The 20455-nt window shown below is 41.5% G+C and overlaps 1 protein-coding gene across 3 annotated transcripts; it reads left to right on the forward strand.

Moving 5' to 3' along the window:
• Nucleotides 1-5462: 5462 nt before the first annotated feature.
• On the forward strand, nucleotides 5463-19145 carry LOC110985976 (uncharacterized). Of its 3 annotated transcripts, none has more exons than XM_087144156.1 (12): nucleotides 5463-5737; nucleotides 6265-6384; nucleotides 6983-7344; nucleotides 7913-8111; nucleotides 8958-9158; nucleotides 10251-10493; nucleotides 11510-11688; nucleotides 12688-12935; nucleotides 13488-13810; nucleotides 14700-14928; nucleotides 15526-16655; nucleotides 17416-19145. In XM_087144156.1, the coding sequence occupies exons 3-12, from the start codon at nucleotides 7096-7098 to the stop codon at nucleotides 17436-17438; spliced, it is 3024 nt and encodes a 1007-aa protein (XP_087000282.1). In that variant the 5' UTR covers nucleotides 5463-5737; nucleotides 6265-6384; nucleotides 6983-7095; the 3' UTR covers nucleotides 17439-19145. The 3 variants fall into 3 exon arrangements, with proteins under 3 accessions (XP_087000282.1, XP_087000287.1, XP_022103210.2); XM_087144161.1 differs by having other exon boundaries at nucleotides 5463-5589; XM_022247518.2 differs by lacking the exon at nucleotides 5463-5737 and adding an exon at nucleotides 5797-6055.
• Nucleotides 19146-20455: the final 1310 nt, after the last annotated feature.

A 20455-nucleotide genomic window follows, 5' to 3' on the forward strand; every position in this document is an offset into this window, starting at 1 on the left:
TGAGTTATAGTACATGATGAGCAATCACAAAGATATACTTTCAGATACAGTTGTTTTATTTTGTGTTTATCAACGTCTTTTTTGGTGTTTTAAATACAAAGAGAGGACGACAATATAAATTTATTTTCTTCTCAAATCATTGAAACGTAATCAAATGTATAGCCAAACACTTCAAAATGACCAAAAACACACGAAAATTGTGTGGAAAAGACGTGGAATCCCTCGGTGAGGGATCTGCACAAAGGGCTTGAAAAATATTGTATCCTCACCCTCTAAGAACAACGAACAGCCTTTCTATTGAGATGTCAGGGTTCCCAAAATATTGGTAAGTCCCTCCTAATGAATAATCAATACAACGAATTGGGCAACATACTACATCAATCATAAAATAGAGAGGATGGCTCAGGAACGGTTCGGGGGGGGGGGCTAGAGGCTTTATTTCCCATTCCTGTGATGGCTTCTTTGTTGTAACCATAGGCACGTTTTGCATGTTATGGGCAGTGGCGTGGCTAGGATTTTACTAATGGGGGGAACAAGGTGAGCACCAGCATCTTATGGGGGGAGCACCAGTTTTCAGTGGTGTGTTTTTTTTTGGGGGGGCAAGCTCTTGTTTAGGCTTGTTCAATATTCATTCATCCGTTTTTTTAGTGGGGGGGCACGGGGGGGCACTAGCAATTTTAGGGGCCACCCAGCCCCCCGTGGCTACGCCCCTGGTTATGGGAAATACTGTTCAGCATTGCACAATCCTAAGCCTGTGGAGTTATAATGAACGCTTGAAAAAATGATTGTGTACTATATTGCTTAATTATATACAGCGGGTTAGTTTTGAGGTTTTCCAGAATTTTGTCCAACGCACTATAAAACAAATCACTGTATGACGTAGATCACTGTATGACGTAATCTGTGATGTCAACCTCAAACAAAAAACCGCGCAAAGGGTTTTGGTTTTAACCCAACAGCTTTCACATGCCACTGCAGCCAGTATACACATGTAAGCTGCCACTTTCCACAAACAACGGGAATACCACTGTAAAAACTCTGGCGAAGTTGACTTTACCGTTTCAATGTCACATGCTCGCCAGGGCAGAGGGTATAGAAATGTGAAAAAGGTTACCAGGTTTAGAAGGCAAATACAAACACTGCCGAACCTCGTTAATAAGAGCACTGTTAAGACAAGATTCTGCTTATAACAAAGAACATTTCAGGTCCCAGTCCTGTGTTTTTCATTGTTTTCATTCCTGATATTAAATACAAGGTTCCTGTTATAACAAGATAATTGCCAAGTGCGAAGGACCTCTCATTAACCAGGTTGGACTGTATCATGTTTGAATATATCGTTCACTTTTGGACAGAATTAGAATCCCATGGAATGGGCAGTTAACTCTGTGATGTAAAACTTTAAGTTTGGTCGGGCAGATGTGTGAAACAAAGTTGATCTCATCCTTACACTGACATATTAACTTATCCACAATGCTACACGCAATGGACGTCTGAATTTTAGGAAATAAAACTGTCACCAGTAACAGCCAAAGCACCTCGGTGTTATATTTCACAAGCATTTCGTACAGAAAATGATAACTTTTCCTCACCTTGATGAGAGATTCTAATTTTTACATTATGTTGTAAGAAACCTTTAATCTTTAAATAGCAAGTTCATCTGCCTTCCGGTATTTCCTGATTCCAAAGAAACAATGTAGCGTTTAACCATCAGCCAACCATTACAAACGGCATGCACATAATCGAGTTAGCGCCGAAAAATACATGTACCCGCCACTTTTAAGCGCTAACTTGATCTTACCACATCTTTCAGGTATGCCATGTTATGGTCCCCACCCTACTCCCGAGAAACGGCATTTGTCGACACAGAGTTCAATATCTCCGTGGTTTAAGCAACATCCGGCCCAAAAAAGAAAGATGATATCCTCGAACTTGCAATGACGAAAAGACCTGCAATATGATACTTCCGCTTTATATCAATCTTTGTGTACCTTTGGCGTTACTGTTTTTACATACGGTTATTTTTAATCATTTAGCTCACTCTGCGCTGTTATATATAAAAGACTAAATTGGTATAGGATGAGTACTTGGAAAATTAATGCATGAAGGAGCCGATCACACCTGTCCGGGGCTTAGCTTCTAACAGCGGGTTTTAAATTACAGAAAACTTGCTCAAATCCTATCAAAAATCGAAGTGGTTTTATCATTCTTTACAACTCCTTGGTGCGTGTTTCATAAAAGACGGTGATGGGAGTTCCACGAGAGTGGGTTGCACTAATCCTAGGCATTTTGTTGGGGAAAATGTTGGTCGCTTCATGTTGGTCGGAACAAGGTAGGCATTAGTTTTACAAAAAGGAATTTCATTAGCAATTAACTTATTTCTTATAACCAGAATAGGACACGGCTGATATTTTCCTTTTTTCAATTGTATACGTTTTAGTATAATTATTGTACACCTAAAGCAATTTATAAAATGGTCCTTTGGCGCAAAAATTGAATTTCTTTTTGTAACTTTCATCTTTCGACTGTGTGAGGACTTGTTTTCATGTTCTTTACAAATGAAAGCTATTTGAAAACCAGGTGCGCGGGCACTGGGATTAGGGTTTTTCGTTGCAAAATAAAATTTTTGATTTGTTTATAGGTCTATTAAATTAATTAATGGGCTAACGATGCACCAGTGCACAAATATAGACCGGCGATGAGGTCATCTGTGAACGTCTGTGTACCCCGAAGGACTGTGAGTGACCAGAGGGCTACCTTATTTCCTCAGGTCTAAAGCTTCTTTTCTCGTCAGGGTCCCAAGGGCACTGCAATTTACTAGCAGAATTTTCTCAACTAGATATTCAGTTGAAAGCGAAAGTCTCTCCAGTGGAGAAAATGGAAACTTCCCTTTAACCAGAATCTCTGAGCACTTGGTAATTAGTAGTAGGGCTTACGAAAGCTGAATAGTGGGAAAGTTATTCGTTATTTCGAATAATCCATTCTTATTTTTAATTACTAATTCGTTATTACGGTTGCGGCTAAGTTATCGGATTGTGCGTAATTCTGCTGCAGCCACTGACATTGGACAGTCCCTGGGCACATTGCAGACGTAATTCCTAATGTGTGCGGCCGTAGCCTACTTAGTAATTCGTAATGAATTAGGGGCGTACCGTGGGTTAGCAATCTGAAACAACGAACTAGTTATTCCTAGTAACGAATTACTAATTCATTTAATAACGAATTGTGACTTCATAATAATGAATTAGTTTCCCACCGAAAATTTGGTATCAGTGGCACGATTGGGCTTTTGTAATTTTTTAATTAGTCGTGTTTTACCCCGTCTGACACAATATCTGCATGGAGTGGTATACTACTGTGGTGGTCAGTGATTTCATTTGGAGTTAGGCGCCCACCAGACCGGTTGTGATGTAGACCGAATTAAGATGCAAAATAGAGGAGCAAAATGTAAAATATATAAAACAAAAACGTAAAATATATAAGGCGAAGTGTTATCTACTAACCGGTTCGAAGAAGTCGCGCCTAACCATGATAGGGAGCTTTTTCAATTATTGTTCCGAAGTGACGTGCAGCTTTCTCAATTGTTTCGAAGTGTTAAGACCGTTTTGGAGGAATAAGATTCGTCTATGGTATAACATTAGTAGCAACAAATTCATGGAAAGCAGGGTTTTGAAGGAGGTTGCCAACTACTCCTCGTACACGGACGTTCACATTTTCCAACTCTCGAGTGAAGTGTAGTGTTGTCCACTGTATTATCAAGAGTGTCTGGGGAAAAAAGTTCCAGTATAAGATTTATGGACAATACTAATTTTCCCTTAAAATGTTACAACAGCCGTCAGAAAGTGATTTATACATGCCCCAAAAAGTGAAATTTGTTAAGGAAAATTCCGATGCATTTACTTTGAAACCATTTTTTTTTCAGACAAGTCTCATAGGTTTGTTCACAGAGGCATCAAGTGTTGTCTGTATATGGAGCTCTTTCCGTGTCGGGCATGGCGCGCGCGCGCCGGGCAGGACGTCCTCGAACTGGTTGATAGATGGCGCTTCGTCTTATACGTTTTCGTTCAATATTTTACATTTTTGCTCTGTATCGCGACCGGTCTGGCCTCGAGGTAGCGGCGCGTCGTCCTATTTATTAGTTTCATTCTATATTTTTTAGTTTCCGTCCATTTTTTTGTACTTTCGTCCTATATACGCCTTTATTAGTTTTATTACTTTTGTCCTGTACATTATGTTCGTTCTATATTTCGTCAGGCCTAAATCTATGCAATCCTATTCACGCATACTCACCTTTCAGTTAACGTTTTGCGGACGCGCCAGCGGTCACCTGTATCGTTTGTCCGCTTTCAAAAGTTTTGCGAAAGACCCCAAAATGTTGGAAATCTTAGTTTATGCGTAAAAGAAGTAAACGACCATTTTTCGGCGAATTTTCCTAGACACAAATACTGGAGTTTGTGTCTTAGCCCCCCCCCCTTTAGAAGTCTTCGTATCATCTAACACTTCGCCCTCTGTTGTCTAGTGTGTATCCGTGTCACGTGATGTCATTAATATTTTGTTGACTTCATGAAACGTGAAGTTTCAATTTTTTTTTTATTTTGTCAAGTGAGTGAATATGAATAAAAATTAGTGGTGTATCCATTTCTAGTGTTTTTCTTGTTTTTCTTCCCAGAAGAGATCTAGATTACTTGGGTTGACACGGGGTTGCCCATGTTCATGAATAAAGGTACATGACGTGTAATCAGTGGTGGGGTGGGATATACACTAACCAGCTACGTGGAAAGGGCGCAAACGTAAACCCAAGGGTGTGGGTGGTGTGTGGGGGGTTGTGGATGGGGATGGGGTGTTCAACTTGTGAAGGTGGTTGCAGGGCGTACAAATAACAAAGAACATGGCAGTAAATGTTGGAATTGAATTAGGTCTACCCGCCACAAGAAGGTGTTTTCGGAGGACACTGAGGCTGTTTGTTTTCTCTTATAAAATTATTTGTTCATTAGTATGATTACAGATTTATTTTTGGAGGGGAATTTAGAAACAAGGGGGATGTGGATGGAATATGGAGTCATGGGGTATACAGAAGAGGGACAAACCACTGGAGGTTATGGAATACCATATTTAGTGTTGGCTAATGAAGACTGTCAAAACTGACAAGTAAATAAGCAAAGGACACACAAGGGACTTTACTTGTAATTTATTATGCAAGATGTTAAATGGTGACAGACCGACTGGAGTAACCTCATGTTATAAAAAGTAAATATATTACTCTCTATGAAAATTCAATTCCCTTTTTCTGATTTAAGAATGTTATTTAAATGAACTGGAAATGACTACTGAAAGATTTGAAATTTGAAGCTGTTTAAATTGCTTTAAAAATATGTGCCGTTATGATGCCAAACACCAGGACTCGCCCTTTCAATAAATACATCTTGCATAGCACGTCTTGGCCACCGTAGATTTCAAAGGTCGTCAGCTGGCTTCGCTGCGTCGATATTTTGTTTAGGCAGGAATTTTGATTGAACCCACGAAAAGCTACTCCTGGGCACAAAAAGAAGTAACTTTTATGTGTAAATTGCTTCGATGATAGACCGTGACAGTGTGAGTGGTAAAATAAAATCACATCTATAAAATTTCAACCGTATTGTAGTTTTCTGGAAATCTTCTTTCAAAGCCTTTGTACGCAGAAGTAGGAGGATCGAGGTTTCATTTTCATTCGTCAGGTTACGGAAGTACAGTACATGTACAAGTAAGTACCGACGGTACGGCCAATATTATTAGCCCAGCTGGTTGGACCATCCCTCCATGGTTGGACTTAGGCTGCATTGCACTGCGACTAGTCCTCTTACAATGCGAATTTTTTTTTAAGGTTTAGTGGCATAGTGACCAATCCCGTCCAAATCAAAAAAGAGGAAAACTAACAAGAAATCTCTATGCGCACGCAGCTTTGAACTAAGCACAACCAGGCTAAGCACTGCCATGAAACAGTGTTTAGCCAAGTTTTGTGCTGGAGTAAACACGGCTTTTCTGCAGAGCAACTCCATGAATTGGGCCCCTTATTTAGGTGGTATGTATGTTGATATTATTCCTAGACATGCCAAAGTAGGGCCAGCTTACCGGACTATAGCCCCATAGTGTGGCCTACGGTATGCTGTGCTCCCCTGCGCTCTCCTATAGGGGAGCGCAGCGTACCGTAGGCCCCATTAATGGGGCTAAGCGGATTAGAGCTTTGGCTGCGTTAATAACGTGATATTTGTGTATTACTATTTTGTCTAGCAAACAGAGCAAGGCAGAAGTGTATTTACAATGGGGAAGAAACATTCTACCATCCCGCTACACAAGCGTGCTGCCAAGGACATATCTATCAACGAGCTCATAACTTGGAAGAAATATGCTGTGAGTAAATTTGCTAGTGAGCAGAGAAACATTTGAATTCCAAGCCATTTCTTGTTTAGGAAAGAAAACTTACAACTTTGTGCCTGAAATTGGCAAATATTTCCTAGCTGCCTCCAGTGCATTGAGACTCGGAATGTGATTTAAAGAGACCACTCGACATTACTCAAAACTGTAAGAATAAAGAGGCTTTATTATAGATGGATTCTAGCTTGAGTAACATCAGTCTTAAAGCTCAGGAGATCAGAATGTTTATGTCGAGCATCCCTGCTGGAGTTGCTTGAGCTAGATCATTGACTGCAGAGTTGTTTAAATTATTCAATCTTTAAACCATTGATGATGTTTAAGAATATCACCCATATGCTTCAGACAGATCCTCACTGATATTTGGAAGAGCATTAAAGGTGTTTCATGGACAAACTGAATCCCAAAGGAATCGAATAACGAAAGAACTTTGAACCTACTCAATCCAACAGAATCTTACATGAGCAGATGGTCTTTTGCTCAAGTCAAATAGAATTTGTCTTTTTGGAAATCTGCAAAATTCTTCAGAGTTGGTTTGAATGGTTTGTGTTCTTCCATTTTGATTACTATGTTAAAGGTGGCAGAGTTCTTCATGACTCAACCACAGGCCGGTGCTGTGGAGACCACACTTGGATCAACGAAGACAGTCACTTTTGCTGCGGCGATACTGTGTACCCACGTGAGGAGCACATGCAATGCTGTGGCGATCAGCAGATTGACACATCCACACATACCTGCTGCTCTGGGCACGTCATAGAGAACACCGGAGAATGCTGCGGGAAGAACGCCACCTACGATCCCACGACACAGCACTGCTGCACCGGACCCGACTATACCGGCCACGTGGCCACAGTGGGCAGGGAAGCAGTCATCAGCAGTTTCCTGGAGTGTTGCAACACGGAGGTCATTGATACCAGACGGAAACTGTGTTGCCAGGGTGTAAGTTGACCCATCCACTGCCTTTAGTAATTAATGAGCCAGGTCGGTATTCCGACAGCGTATCTCCACTAGGAGGTCATTCGGACGCACGTACGAGGTCCGCAGTCAGGTACACTGGCCTTCATGAAAAAGTAATCACGACAAATACAGTATTCACTCATGCAATGTCATATGTTGTATTATTCATGACTGTACTTGGCTTGCGCCCAGATGGCGTCTCCCGTGAGTAGGCCTTCTTTCCTCGTGGTCTGATGTTTTTGCTTGCTGATGGAGGTGTTTGTTCTTCGATACGTACGTTTTGTGTCGCATGTTTTGTGTTAGGTTGAAGTTTTTTTATTTGGTTTTTCTTTTTGAAATGATGTTTTGTGTGCATTGGCTGACTCAGATATTGTGGCAGAACAACTGCACTTCTGTGCTGGTTGTCTTCCTCATTGTCCAGAACAATGACCGGTATGCTCTCGTCAGAAGAATGTTGACTGAGGTCAGCCTAAGAAACAATGGTATTCATCATCAGACGACGTACATGTATTCATCTCAGGATTAACAAGTCTCAATTTTGGTTGTACAGAACGTGATTGACCGTGAGACTTCCTTCAAGGAGTGCTGCGGACCGAACACTTTTGACATCAGGACAGAGGTCTGTTGCGAGGCTGAGGCCAAGCACCGCATCAGCCCGCTGGTAGACGGCAAGGTTGAGTGCTGTGGATTGACACCTTACAATAAGGACAGGGACCAGTGCTGTGAGTCTGTCATTACTCCCAATATCGGTAAGCCTTGTAAATGTAATTCTTGCTCCCTCTGTATATTGGGAAGTGTTGGAAGATACCTCACAATTAATTTCCTGCTGGAAGGACAGACCAAAGAAACCACTTGGTGGACTTACCAGGGAAAGATTTCATTTTTCATTTATCTCCTATGTCAGATTTTTTAACATTATCCACCGTTACGAAATTGGAACATAATCTTCCATCATAGAGAAGTAGACTTACATTGAGTGTATTGGTTTGAAACTGTGATAGGACTACCTGTAAAATAAGGATCAAATGGTGTTCATTTCATAATTCAGCAGTATCTTATATTTAAGTTTTAACAAATTTGCAAGTTTCCTTTAGTTATGGAAATGTTTCTTGTGAAAGTCAACAGGGCATGCCACTTACAACCATTCTAGGCGAGGAGACATCATAGCTGGTGGCAACCTTGTTAGCTTACGAAAAATCTCACTGCTGTAAAAATTAACTGACAAAAAACTCTTCTCCACCACGCCAGCATGGTGTCTCTTGAAAATGTCATGCTATCCAGTGAGGAGGCTATGGTCATTAGCCCAAATGCAACCTTGTTAACTTTTTTAACAGTTTTTCCAGGAAAGGCCCTCAAATACCATAGAAAGCAAAACAAGGGCAAAACACTTGATTTTTTCTCTTTCTTTTGTGAAAGTCACCCATCACAAGATGTAGAAGGGGCCTCTTTATTATTTATTTTTAAAAAATGGGGGCCCAAATGGTAAGACTCATGATGAACACCTCATACATGTCATAGTTTGGTTGGGGGATGGCCAGAGAAGAGTGTGGGTCGAGCTTATTCTGATCTGTTGAGCATTATGTTTGGGTGAGCAGGAAATGGCCAATGTTGTGGTGCCACAGCATACAATCCGCTGCAGTCGTCTTGCTGCTACCCCAGCCCGCCGTCACTGTCCGTCCCTGAGATACCAGGTGTACAGGATTGCTGCAGCGGAGAATCCTACCTAAGGACGCGACACATCTGCTGTGCGGGCACACTCCACGTGCTGGAACCTGGCAAAGAATGCTGTGGAAATGGTAAACATAGGCAGATGGAAAGATAAAAATCGTTTACTAGAGATTCATTAACATTTTTAAAGGACCTCTAAAAAGTCGAAACATTTCTGTTCCTGGTCTGCTATAAAAGGTTTGCTTACATGTAGAGCATGTTTACCCATTTGGGAACAGAAGGCATTCCCAAGTGGAACAAATATTCACCTTGGAACGTTCTTTAGTGTCCTGACTTTTTAGACGGTCCTTAATTATAGTAGACACCATGCAGAACTGAAGATAACGGGTCTGTCCAACAATGAGCCCGTTCAGTATTTCAAAAAGCCAGGGTCTTTCGGGAACCTGCGCTCGTGTGAATTGGGTGATGGCTGCTTTGATAGGACAGTCTATCAAGCATGGGTGTAGCTGTTCCTGAATAGCTTTGTACTGAGCTTGCACTGTTGAACCAAATAAGCTCATAGACTACCGAAGTGAATATGTCACGCGCACAATTAGTGTGTAAAAGGCATAAGCGCGAGAACCAGCATGTGAACCAACACGTGCGCGTACTCCATTCATTTGCATTACACTTTCTGGTTCACAGTGATGTCACACTTCGGTACTCTATTGTTTGTAGTTGACAATTTGTGTATGCACAGTGACTAAACTTGCATGAGTGGAGTAAATACTTCATCTCTACATGTACACAAACTAACTCATTCAGTGTTTCAAAGAGTATTGGTTTGGCCATAACTCTGTATCACCGAGTCAAAGTTTTTTAGACTTATCTGGGAATCATACTGAACACATGCCCCTACAATGGTAAGGTGGAAGGGGTTACACGATAGGGTTGGAGTTTTTCATTTGTTAAAGTGTGTGGCAGGGATTTCAGAGATTATGACGGATAAATTACTACTTGGGTGAGAAACAGTCTGTGCCAGTTTTGTGAAGTGCCCGACAGTTTAGGACACATTAGCCACCTTCCTCCCTTCTAGGCTTTTCAATCATACATGCAGGCTTACAAACTAAACAAGTGCCTTACAAGGCTAGAAATTCAATTCAAAATCATCCTTAAACGAAAGATACGCCAAAAATCAGTCAGTTTTGAAGTACGGAGAGTGTTCTCTTCCAACATCACAGATCTGTACAATCCAGCGGACCAGCTATGCTGTGCTGGTCACATCTTGGCCAGAGTATCTCCAACGTCTCAGTGTTGCGGAGACAGAGACACATTCGACCCCGAGCAACAGACCTGCTGTCGTGGATTTGTATCGAACATTGTGAACGGATCCTGTTGTCGCATCATGAGACACGTATACCAGGCCTATCAGCCTACTGAAAGCAAATGTTGTGAACGTCGCTCTCTCTCGCGGGCCACTTACGGTGAGTGTTGTCACGTATTAGCTGGAGGGTTGAATCTAAGTTTGGCTCTAGTGGAGATGGTTCAGCTTTTGGTGGGGGGGGTTTAAATACACTATCGCCTTTTCTACATTCACACTGATCTGCCAATGTCATCTAATTTTTTGTCACAAATTATCGGTGTTTTGCATGTTGAGAAAATCAGTGATCCTTTTGAAGTAATTTTTCACCAAAACATGGACACGAATGAAAAATGGAATAAAGAGCAGATGTTGTAGCAGATGAAAGAGTGAATGGCTGGACTTAAGCAGGGCATATTTTCATTGGATATAAAAATGTCTGTGATATGAACGGAAAGGTATCAGGTGTTTCCGGGACTAGTTGACAAAAAGCTTGACCAGTGACCAAATCGGTTAAAGGGTAGCTAGCTGCAATGAATGTTTTGATTACAAACCTGTAAAATGCAGCTTTGTGCCTCAGTAAACCTTAGTTTCAACTTTGGTTTCACAATTTCAAAGGGTGTTTTAATGCCTTTTTGGTTGTTATGCCAATCGAAGATTTCCATACTCATAAGCATAACTGTGATGTCATCTCAGGAAGAAGCCTCATTGTTACATAAGTTTGTACGCAAAAAAGTCCTGTGTTTGTGTAGATTTTCCTGAACTAACTTTTCTCTTCTGATTCATTGCTTTTTATGTGCATAGCAATAAGCCATCAATCCCTATCCCAGAAATGTTTCAGTTAGTAAATTCTGGGTTCACAATTTGAACAGAAATACCTTTGCACTGAACCATGTGTTCCCTAGATGGCTTCACAGTAACAGCGCCCTCAGTTATCCGGGAAAACATGGATAATTTTGAATGAAAAGTGTGAGTGTGTAAAAGTTTTCATACATTGAAGAAAAATACAAAGACGCAGAAAAATAGTGTCCAAGAAATATTCATTGCAGCTACACATTAATCAGTCACTTGTGATGACCTGCAAAATGCACCCATATGGGACATTTTTCTTCACGTTTTTCCCAATATTCTTGATCACAGGCAGAGTGCAGAGAATTGATGCTGTGTGCTGTGGTATCCACGCCCTTTCAGACAACGAACTGTGCAACCCTTGCTCTATGAAGCCTGTGACGAAACTTTCCCCGATGGACAATGCAGTCTGCTGTTCAGAACCAAAGTCCCAAGAAAGGAACCCTAAAACCTACAACAGAAACACACAGGTGGGTTTTAAAACAATCCTGCGGATACTCTGTCACGGTATAGAAATTTAGTAAGGAGTTACCAAGCCTTACCCAGGGTTGAAAATATCCACTTTACTCTTGGACTTAGCTCACTGATTTTCAGTGCCATTTTAATACTTTCTCTGACCAGAATTGGACTAATTGCACTGAACAGCTCTTGGCTTCAGTGCACACATCATTCTTCCAAATACTCTGAGTAAGCTCTGAATTAGTCATGGAAGTAGTCAATCTTCAGAATGACTGAATAATCACATCTTTTCTTTGACAACAGATCATCTTAATGCAATTTTGTTGTTTCTCTTTTTTATAACAAAAGCAAAAGTTCTTGTGCGTTACTTTCCTTTTATCTCTACAGACTTTCAAAATTCAATTCAAACTTCAGATGCGGGTTTTTCTCTCTCCAGTACCAGTGTTCTTTTTAAATACTTGTTGAATATAACACTTGGGGAGCTATTGGACGTGGCGTGATGTCAAATGGATTGTCACCTTGACTTTGATCTTAAATGCTTATCCCCTCATTTAATAGTGCAAAGTGTGAGTACTTGGGACAGTCTCGTATTTTGAGTTACTGGATTGGTTGCCTGACAACCAGAGAGTGGACAGGTAGCGTATTTCCATAAGTTAAAATACTCATACTTTAACTGGGAAAACGGGATACTGTGTCTGTCATTTGAAGACACAAAATGACTAGGAAGTGACATGTTTTAATGAGTTTTAAGCTGTCCTGTGAATTTTAAACCTTTGTACTTCAAATCATTGGCAATTATCTTTTGGTGTATGATTCTCCGAGATACTTATTTCAATGTTTTCAAGTCAATAGACAGAAAAATATATATTCATCAAATAAGATTAAACAATGAACATAAAGTTAAGAATGCAATCATTTATTGAAAGTGGCAAAAGCAAAGCATGGGGAAATTTCCTAAAAGACAGAGCTTTCACCAAATATGTGGTTTGATTTATTTGGTTTGATTCCAGGTTTGTAAGCAGGGGAAGGTGTACAGCATTAAGGGCATACTTCCTGGCTTTGAATCCTGTGGGGGGAAAATCTACGACACAGAGACCCATCAGTGTTGTAAAGGTTACATCCATCCAAGGATCTACATGGCTGACAAGCCCTACCGTATGAAATGCTGTGGCACTGAAACCTACGTCCCAGAATGGCATGCGTGTCGGAGGCACCTCCAATATGAGAAGGTGATTTCCATCCCGGAGGGACTCGTCGGGTGAGTTCTCGTTGTATGAAGAGAAGGAGGATTTCATCAACAGTGCCCAGATCCACGTTCAGCTCTCACCGTGTGCAGCGTGCTTCACCCAGAGTTTTGTATGCTGGCCAGTTTCTCGGCAAAATAACTGGAGACTGGCAGCTTTGTCATTTGTAGGGAAGTTGATTATCATTTTCATCATTGACGGATTATAATAGTGCAGCTCAGCAAACTGTTTCTATGTCCATAGGCAAGGGTCTTCGCTTCAATTCAACTTTTTCTTGCTGACCAGAGTTGACCAGAAACATTTTCTCGTGTAGAAATTTGGACATACGTTTCATGCAACAGAGCGGAAATAAGCCCCACTGTGGTGAGCCAGAGACGCATGTAATAGTGCATTACATTTGCTGGCATTCGCATACACTGTACATCTTTATCATCCATGGTATTGGCATATATGCATAGTCATTTTTAGAGTTGTACGCCATAAGACGTGAAGTGCGTAAGAACTTTTTGAGGCCTTGTAAAGAGGTGTGTAAATGCATGCATAAATTGCTTCTTTTGTTCTCCTAGATATTGCCGAGGCAATACCTACAACATTCAATCCCACTTCTGTGACAGCAGTAATGGCCACATCCGGCCCATCCAGGAGATGGAGCTGGGCTGGGAAGTATGCGAGAACCACAAGGCTGAAAACGGTTACCGCCCCTACGATCCGTCAGAACAGGAGTGCTGCGGGGGGATCTTGATCGGACCAGGGGAGACATGCTGTCACGGCCACCGGTTCTTGACTCCGGAGACCAGCCTCGGAGAGGGTAGATGTTGCGGCTTGGTGGGTTACAACCCAACTACTTATACATGCTGTGATGGGGTACTGCACCAGATCTCTGCACCAGGTGAGGATAGTACTGTCCTGTAAGCCTTTCGCTCGACAAACTTGAATGCTGCTGGTTATCCCTCATTATCTGGGTTTAATACATTTTGAATTTTCTTGACAAAACAGTCATTACTGTATTAAATGATTCAAGGCAAGCCATACACCAGCAACCTCTGTGTCTGCATCTGGAATGGTCTGGTGTCTCGTGTACCATTCTCATCTGTGGTAAACCATGTATTGATTCTGGGCAACTGTCTCATTACTATCAAAACTCTGCTTTCTTCTGTTTTGGTGAAGAGAATTCTAAATTAAGTAAGCCACTTTGAGAAATGGTTTTCTTATTCAACAAACGAAGTGTCATATATGGCTGATGTCCTTGCATAAAAAAAGTTAACGGTAACTTTCAGCCTTAATTTTAGCCCGTTGCTATGGTGAATACATGTATGATAGGCACAGAGACATCCATCCTTGTGTTGAAGTTCAAAGCAGATTAATTGTTAATATGTTCTTGTTTTGGGTGGTGATGTTTCCCTTCACAAGTAACGGATCTCTCAGGAAGGCTGTGCCATTTCTGACTTTTTTCACTTGTGCTGTTCCAGTCTTTGGTTTTAGAGTCTTCATAGAATATGTTTCAAATGGTAAATGAACATTGTCAGTGCAGCTCATGTGCCTATGAATCTCATAGAGGCCTTTGCCACTGTTGCTCTCAGTGGTGTGTCCAGTTGGGTGGAGTCCCCCCCCCCATGTGAAGCCAGATTTTTTTATTTTATTTTTTGGAAGGAAATGTGCCAGGACTTTAGAAATGGTACCATTACCTTTTCTTTTGGGGTGAAGATTTGTGTACATGGAGGAAACATGTTTAACATTTGTTTTAATCCTCAACTGCTACTGCTTTCTTTTCCCTCCAGGCCAAGTGTGCTGCGGACGCAGGCTCTTTGACCCGTCCAGCCCGGAGCTGATGTGCTGTAACGACACCCTACTTTCCACAGCAGACGGCAAGACTGCTTGCACGGCTGGGGTGGCTCACCGGCCCACGGACACCGTGTGCCAAGGCAGAGTCTACCCAGTGGAGAACGGCGAATGCTGCGGGGTGGTTTTGATGGATAGCAGTAGACAAGTTTGCTGCCAGGGAAGATTGTAAGTAAATTAGTTCCCTTTGTCTTTTTCTAAGGGATGGAGAAGGTTTGTACTTTGAGACTGTGGTTGCTACATCCATGCAAATGGATTAATCTTTCAGGGTTAATCTTTCAGAACTTTGATGACTTTGATGGAGTTTTCACTTTTCTTGGATTTCAATACTGGTTTTTTACCCTTCACCAACATCATTTTAAGTATCCTACACTTCATAAGAGACCATCTGCCCAAGTAAGTCAAACGTGCCTGAGCTTGAAAAGTTTGTTGCAGGCTCCGGGAAAGTTACACCAGTATAGGACAAAATTCAGTTAGTAATTGTTCATCACATTATTCTTATCATTATTTTACAAGGTCGTTTGATGTTTAGAATAAAGATTCATTTCCTTCACCAAGATTTTAAAAAATGGGCAAGTTACAGTGACCGTGGAGTATAATGTTCAATTTACTGTAAAAAAGAACTTGTGTTTTTGTGGTGTGGCCAAGTCGTGTATTGGGTGAAGTAATTTGAGGACAAGTTATCAACAACTCACCAATCAGACACTGAGTATTACATGATTCTAGTAGAATATAATAATGGATAGCTTTTCTTTGCTTTGTCAGTCTGTACGACAAGGCTGTGTATGGTGATACCTGCTGTGGAAGGGTTGCATACGATGCTCTGGATGAAACGAAGAAGTGCTGCATAGACTCGCTCTTCCATGATGCACAGAATGCAGTCTGCTGTCACAGTCGGATCATGGACCCACGCTCTGAAACCTGCAGAGCCATTGGAGATATTCGGTACAGCTTCCCCAAGGATGTGGACTTCTTCAGCTCGGAGGATCAGAGTGTTGCCATAGAACATACAGTCTGCCAAGGTCTGATTTATCCATTCCCTGGCGAGTGTTGCGGAAATGAGGTCATCAGAAGCAGCGAGGAGGATGCGATTTGCTGTGCTGGCCGGAGGCAGTCTCACCAGTTCGGGGAGAAGGCCATGTGCTGCGGAGGGGAGGTGATGGATTCGGAGCTGTACACTTGCTGCGGGGGCAAACCCTTGCGCAAACACTATCACTGGATGACTTGCTGCAACGGGGAGATAATGGGTAGGCACAAATGCCAGGCTGCTCAAGCTAGGCTCCCACGGTCTAACCCAGGATCGGCAACATGCGGAAGCCAGTACTACGATGCCTCCCGTCTGGGTTGCTGCTACACTCACATCTATGACCTGGAGCTGTACGGCTGCCAGGATGGCATCTTGCAGCCCTTGTGCAGTGGAGTCCCGTATGACGCTAACAACCTGATCTGCTGCTCTGGTGCAACCCATCATGCATCAACTACGGGCTGCTGTAACGGGGTGCCGTATGAGTTTGGCATGCACACTTGCTGCGCAGAGCAGCTCCACCCCATCAAAAATGGATCCTGCTGTGGCCTGCTGGGCGAGAAGCCATACAGTCCCGACAAATTTCTCTGCTGCGACGGAACCCTCAGGAGGAAGAAGACGGATACCACCCAGTGTTGTGGAAGCAATGCATACAACCCCCAGACAAACACCTGCTGTGAAGGGAATGTGACTCTAGGTACAAGACCTGGAAGCTGTTGTGGTGGCATGGCATTTGACCCCACCACACAAGCCTGCTGCCCAAATACAGGGATGTTGTCCAATCGCCAAGATGTCTCTGGAGACTTCTCAGAATCCTGCTGTGAACCAGGCTTGGAGTACAACAAAGATGCAGGCACCTGTTTACCTGAAGGTATCCCATAGGAATTCTTACAATGACTACTTCAAATCTTTGAGTCCAAATTTGCAGCACTGTGTAATCAAGATGGAAGATCAAAGCTAAATGTAGAGATGTCACTAAATTGTAAAATGTCCCTTGATCAAACAACAGTGACTTCATTTTTAGTAGTTTTTAGATCAGAGGTCTTGGATAACCTTGAAGCATTCATTGGCCAAAATCTTCAATAAAAATGGCAACGATTCCCCAGATTCGCACCATGTGTATGATCCAACATCCAATATTTCTTCCATCTGGATTCTCTTAAAATGCATTGCCAAGATTTCTCCAACGGGAACTTGCCCGTGATGTTTAATTTTATATCACTGTGTTAGAGAGTTCACCCGACAAAAACATTCTGAGAGAATAAAGTCCTGTGTTTGCTAAACCTACTTGTATAAAAATGTTGATGGTCTTTGTCTTCATGGATTTGGTGTAGATTGTATGATCTCTATGTCATGTAAGTGGGTTTCCAATATCTCTCTTAGTAAATGTGCACATGTAGGCCTCAAATGTATTATCATGCTCATGAATGGCCACTGCAGCAAATGTTAGACTTGTTCTCAGTCCACTGAGTATCTATTGGAGACTATCCCCCCCCCAAAGTTTTGCAAATGAAAATTTTTTTTGGAAAAGCTTGTGTAAGTGTCAAATCCACTCAACTTGGGGCTGATGGTCCAATCACCTAGTACTGCATACTAAAAACCATTTTCTGTTATTTTGTTTTTTTGTTCAGTGCGTTTGATGGAGCTTAACTAGGAACTGATAGGTAAAGAAAGGATCAGCTTTTATACATCCGAAAAGTAGTGACCCAGACTTGAATCTGCAGATGTCTCCTCGTGACTTTGTAAAGACTCTTGGAGTTAGCACTCCCTGCTGCATAGACTCTTCACAGGAACAATGGATGACATTGACCTGTGTGCACAATTTTAGGAGGAAGCCAACCTATGAAGAGTTAATTTCATAAATGTGATAAGAATCATTTTGATCCAAGAATTTGAGAACCTTACCCTCTCTTGGTTGCCTAAAGTCAGTTTCGAGGGTTCAGATAGTTGGACACAAATCTGCATTTTGAAGAACAAAATTACGGGACACCAGGTATGCTGTTTTTCAATCTTAAATATTTTATAATTGCAGAAAAATTCTGTGTTTTCCAAATGGACAGATCACTTTTCAGAAATAAACCTTTTATGTGTGCCCAAAGAGCATTGGCCAGTTCATGCTCTTTGCAAAATGTACACAAGAAGTGAATTTGGCACCATGAAGCATTCAGTGGGGAATTTCGCCAGAGTTGAAACATGCTCAGTGTTTGCAAATTAAACTCTGTGAATGAAAGTGCGACGTGACGTTATCCATTTCAATTCATGTTGGCTTTTGCAGTGAGTATGAACTGCCTTTGGATGTAACAAATTGCCTGACCAAGATATATCTGTAGACATTAATTGTACTGTCTACCTTAGAAATGTTAGACCAATGAATGGTTGCTTTGCTTAGTGACTAAGAGATTGCTGTAATATTCCAGATGTTCTTCTTTCAATATTTATTTCACTTGGTTGTATTCAATTTTTAAAATATAAAGACAGTATTTTTAGTTTCATTTCCAAAGTCATTATGTTGCATTTTATGACTCAGCGTACACATCCCAGTACATATATGTGGAAATGGTTTTATATATTTTATTTTATCTATCTGAAAAATATTTTATATTATATAATTGAATATATTCTCATATTTAAGTTTGAATGTTTGGTGGAATGGCTATCCAGTTAAAACCCATCTTTCAGGGGATAAAAAGGCATTTCCTTGTTAGTTTCTTCGTGAGGGTGATGCAATGTGGAGGATATACATTTATAGTTTGGTTTGTTTGATCTGCAACTTAAGTAGATGTATAGTATAAGTAGACCTATTGCGATATCTACACGCTGTTTCTGCAGACATGATGTAATGATTTTAGGGAGTCAAAACATTTTGTGGAGGTTTGTTGAGTGTTGAATAGCACATGGTTTGCATATTTTTAACCTTTTGTGGCATGAATGTTATTATATGGTAGAACCGACATGTCAGAAACTCTAATTATTCATTGAGAGTGGCTTTAAAACTTGATCTGTCTAGCATTTTTGTATTTAACCCAGACTTAATATTTATATTTTAATCGGGAAAAGTGCAGGACCCCTGTGTATATCTGCAGGGATGATAACTTTTGGATTAAGTATAATGTATACCAAACTTGGTATGATCATAGATTCTCATTCGACTGTAAGCTACAGCTGACGTTGATCTATCCTATTCTGTCTGTTTTCCGAAAAGACCTGTTTGATGGTGTTTTTTTTTCAAAATGTCTACTTGTTAGCGACAGTAGGCTGACGGAAAAGTCATTCCTTCAATTTCTTTGAATGCAGTTTCTTGTTAGAATGCTGAATGAATATAAATATATCTATATATTAATAAAGGCACTGTGAAACATTCAAAAAAATCATCTGTTGGTTTAATTTTTGTATCACCGTCACGTGTCAGTGTTTGAAGAAAAAGAATAGTGTGTTGGTTGGTTGATCTTTTCCCTGTTTTTTCTGCCAAACACAAGTCACACGGCGACACCACTTCCTCGCGAATGTTGAGTCATCGCAGTTTCTTGTTTGATTGCAAACTACGAGTCCAGATTTCAGGGGAAATTCTCCTGATCCAGATTCACTGCAGATCATTAGATCCTACAGAGCTTGAAAGTACTGTATACTTAGACTCTTCCAAACTCCCCTTCTAATGATTTTGCAGCCGACTGTGTGAACTCTTCTAGTCTGTAATCGAATCCGTTACAAGACCAGCCAGTCTTTTCACAGGGGCGTCCAGAGTTAATTCCGTGGTTTGCATTTTCGCCCGAACCTTATTTTTGGCTCCAATCGAGGAAGAAAAAACTTTTTATGCTGCCGAGCTTGTCTGGAATTTCCTAACAAGGAAATAATTATAGAGAGAGAAAAAAAAAGATCTGACGAATTTCAGGGAACAAGCAAGGGATTTGTCATCTCCCCCCCGGACCACCATCCAGTCACAAATATGAGAACCATAGAATTACACGGCCGCCATTCACGAGCCCAATCGATCTCAATTAACGTGGCAGGATTACCGGATGACATGGACTTGAAATGGCTTGCAGGGACTTGCTCATACTCGCCGGCGGATCCTGCGGCGTTTTTCGGGGGGGGGGGGCGGCCGGCTCGATTTTTCTGTGTCATGCAGTTTGATTGCTTTTGCAATCGGTACCAAAACACACCACGATTGTTAACACACGTTAACGTTTTTCGGTTTTTTTTTGTGTGTGTGAGATGGTAAAATTGTGGTATTGGGTGGAATAGACAATCAAACAGCAGAAACTCATACCCAAACCAGCTTCCGCGTCATGTTGGGTAATACAGCGAAGAACCGGAAGGCCGGAGAAGCTCGGGGGAGGGTATAGGGTGTGACGGTGGTATTTGGTGGCAGCTATGGTGGCAGGTTGAGCTTCCTGCGGTCGCGGTGGAAGTAATCAACATACAAGAATGAGTCGACATTTTGCTCATACAAGTCACATGGCATAATTTTTCCGAGAAAAAAGATCCAACCACAGCTCTTCCGCTTTTGATTTTTGAAACAAGGACATAAACAATCATTTCAACAAAACTTCAGACTTCCGCTGGGCAAGATATGAAAGACCTTTCCAGACCAGGAAAGCTGAGCGTGAGAAGAACTAACTGCATGGGCGGGGCTAGAGATGGCAATTCGATGATTAGGAGGAGGCATTGGAT

Source organism: Acanthaster planci, linkage group LG01 (genome assembly GCF_054643075.1).
Source record: "Acanthaster planci isolate LZ-2023a linkage group LG01, COTS_SCS, whole genome shotgun sequence".
Classification (NCBI taxonomy): Eukaryota; Metazoa; Echinodermata; class Asteroidea; order Valvatida; family Acanthasteridae; genus Acanthaster; species Acanthaster planci.

Excerpts from the sequence above, each read along its gene's own strand:
- LOC110985976 (XM_022247518.2), top strand. The coding sequence starts at position 5,968 with ATGAAACAGTGTTTAGCCAAGTTTTGTGCTGGAGTAAACACGGCTTTT. Across the intron at positions 12,936-13,487 it reads ATCCCGGAGGGACTCGTCGG|ATATTGCCGAGGCAATACCT; the intron begins GTGAGTTCTCGT and ends TTGTTCTCCTAG. Across the intron at positions 14,929-15,525 it reads GTTTGCTGCCAGGGAAGATT|TCTGTACGACAAGGCTGTGT; the intron begins GTAAGTAAATTA and ends TTGCTTTGTCAG.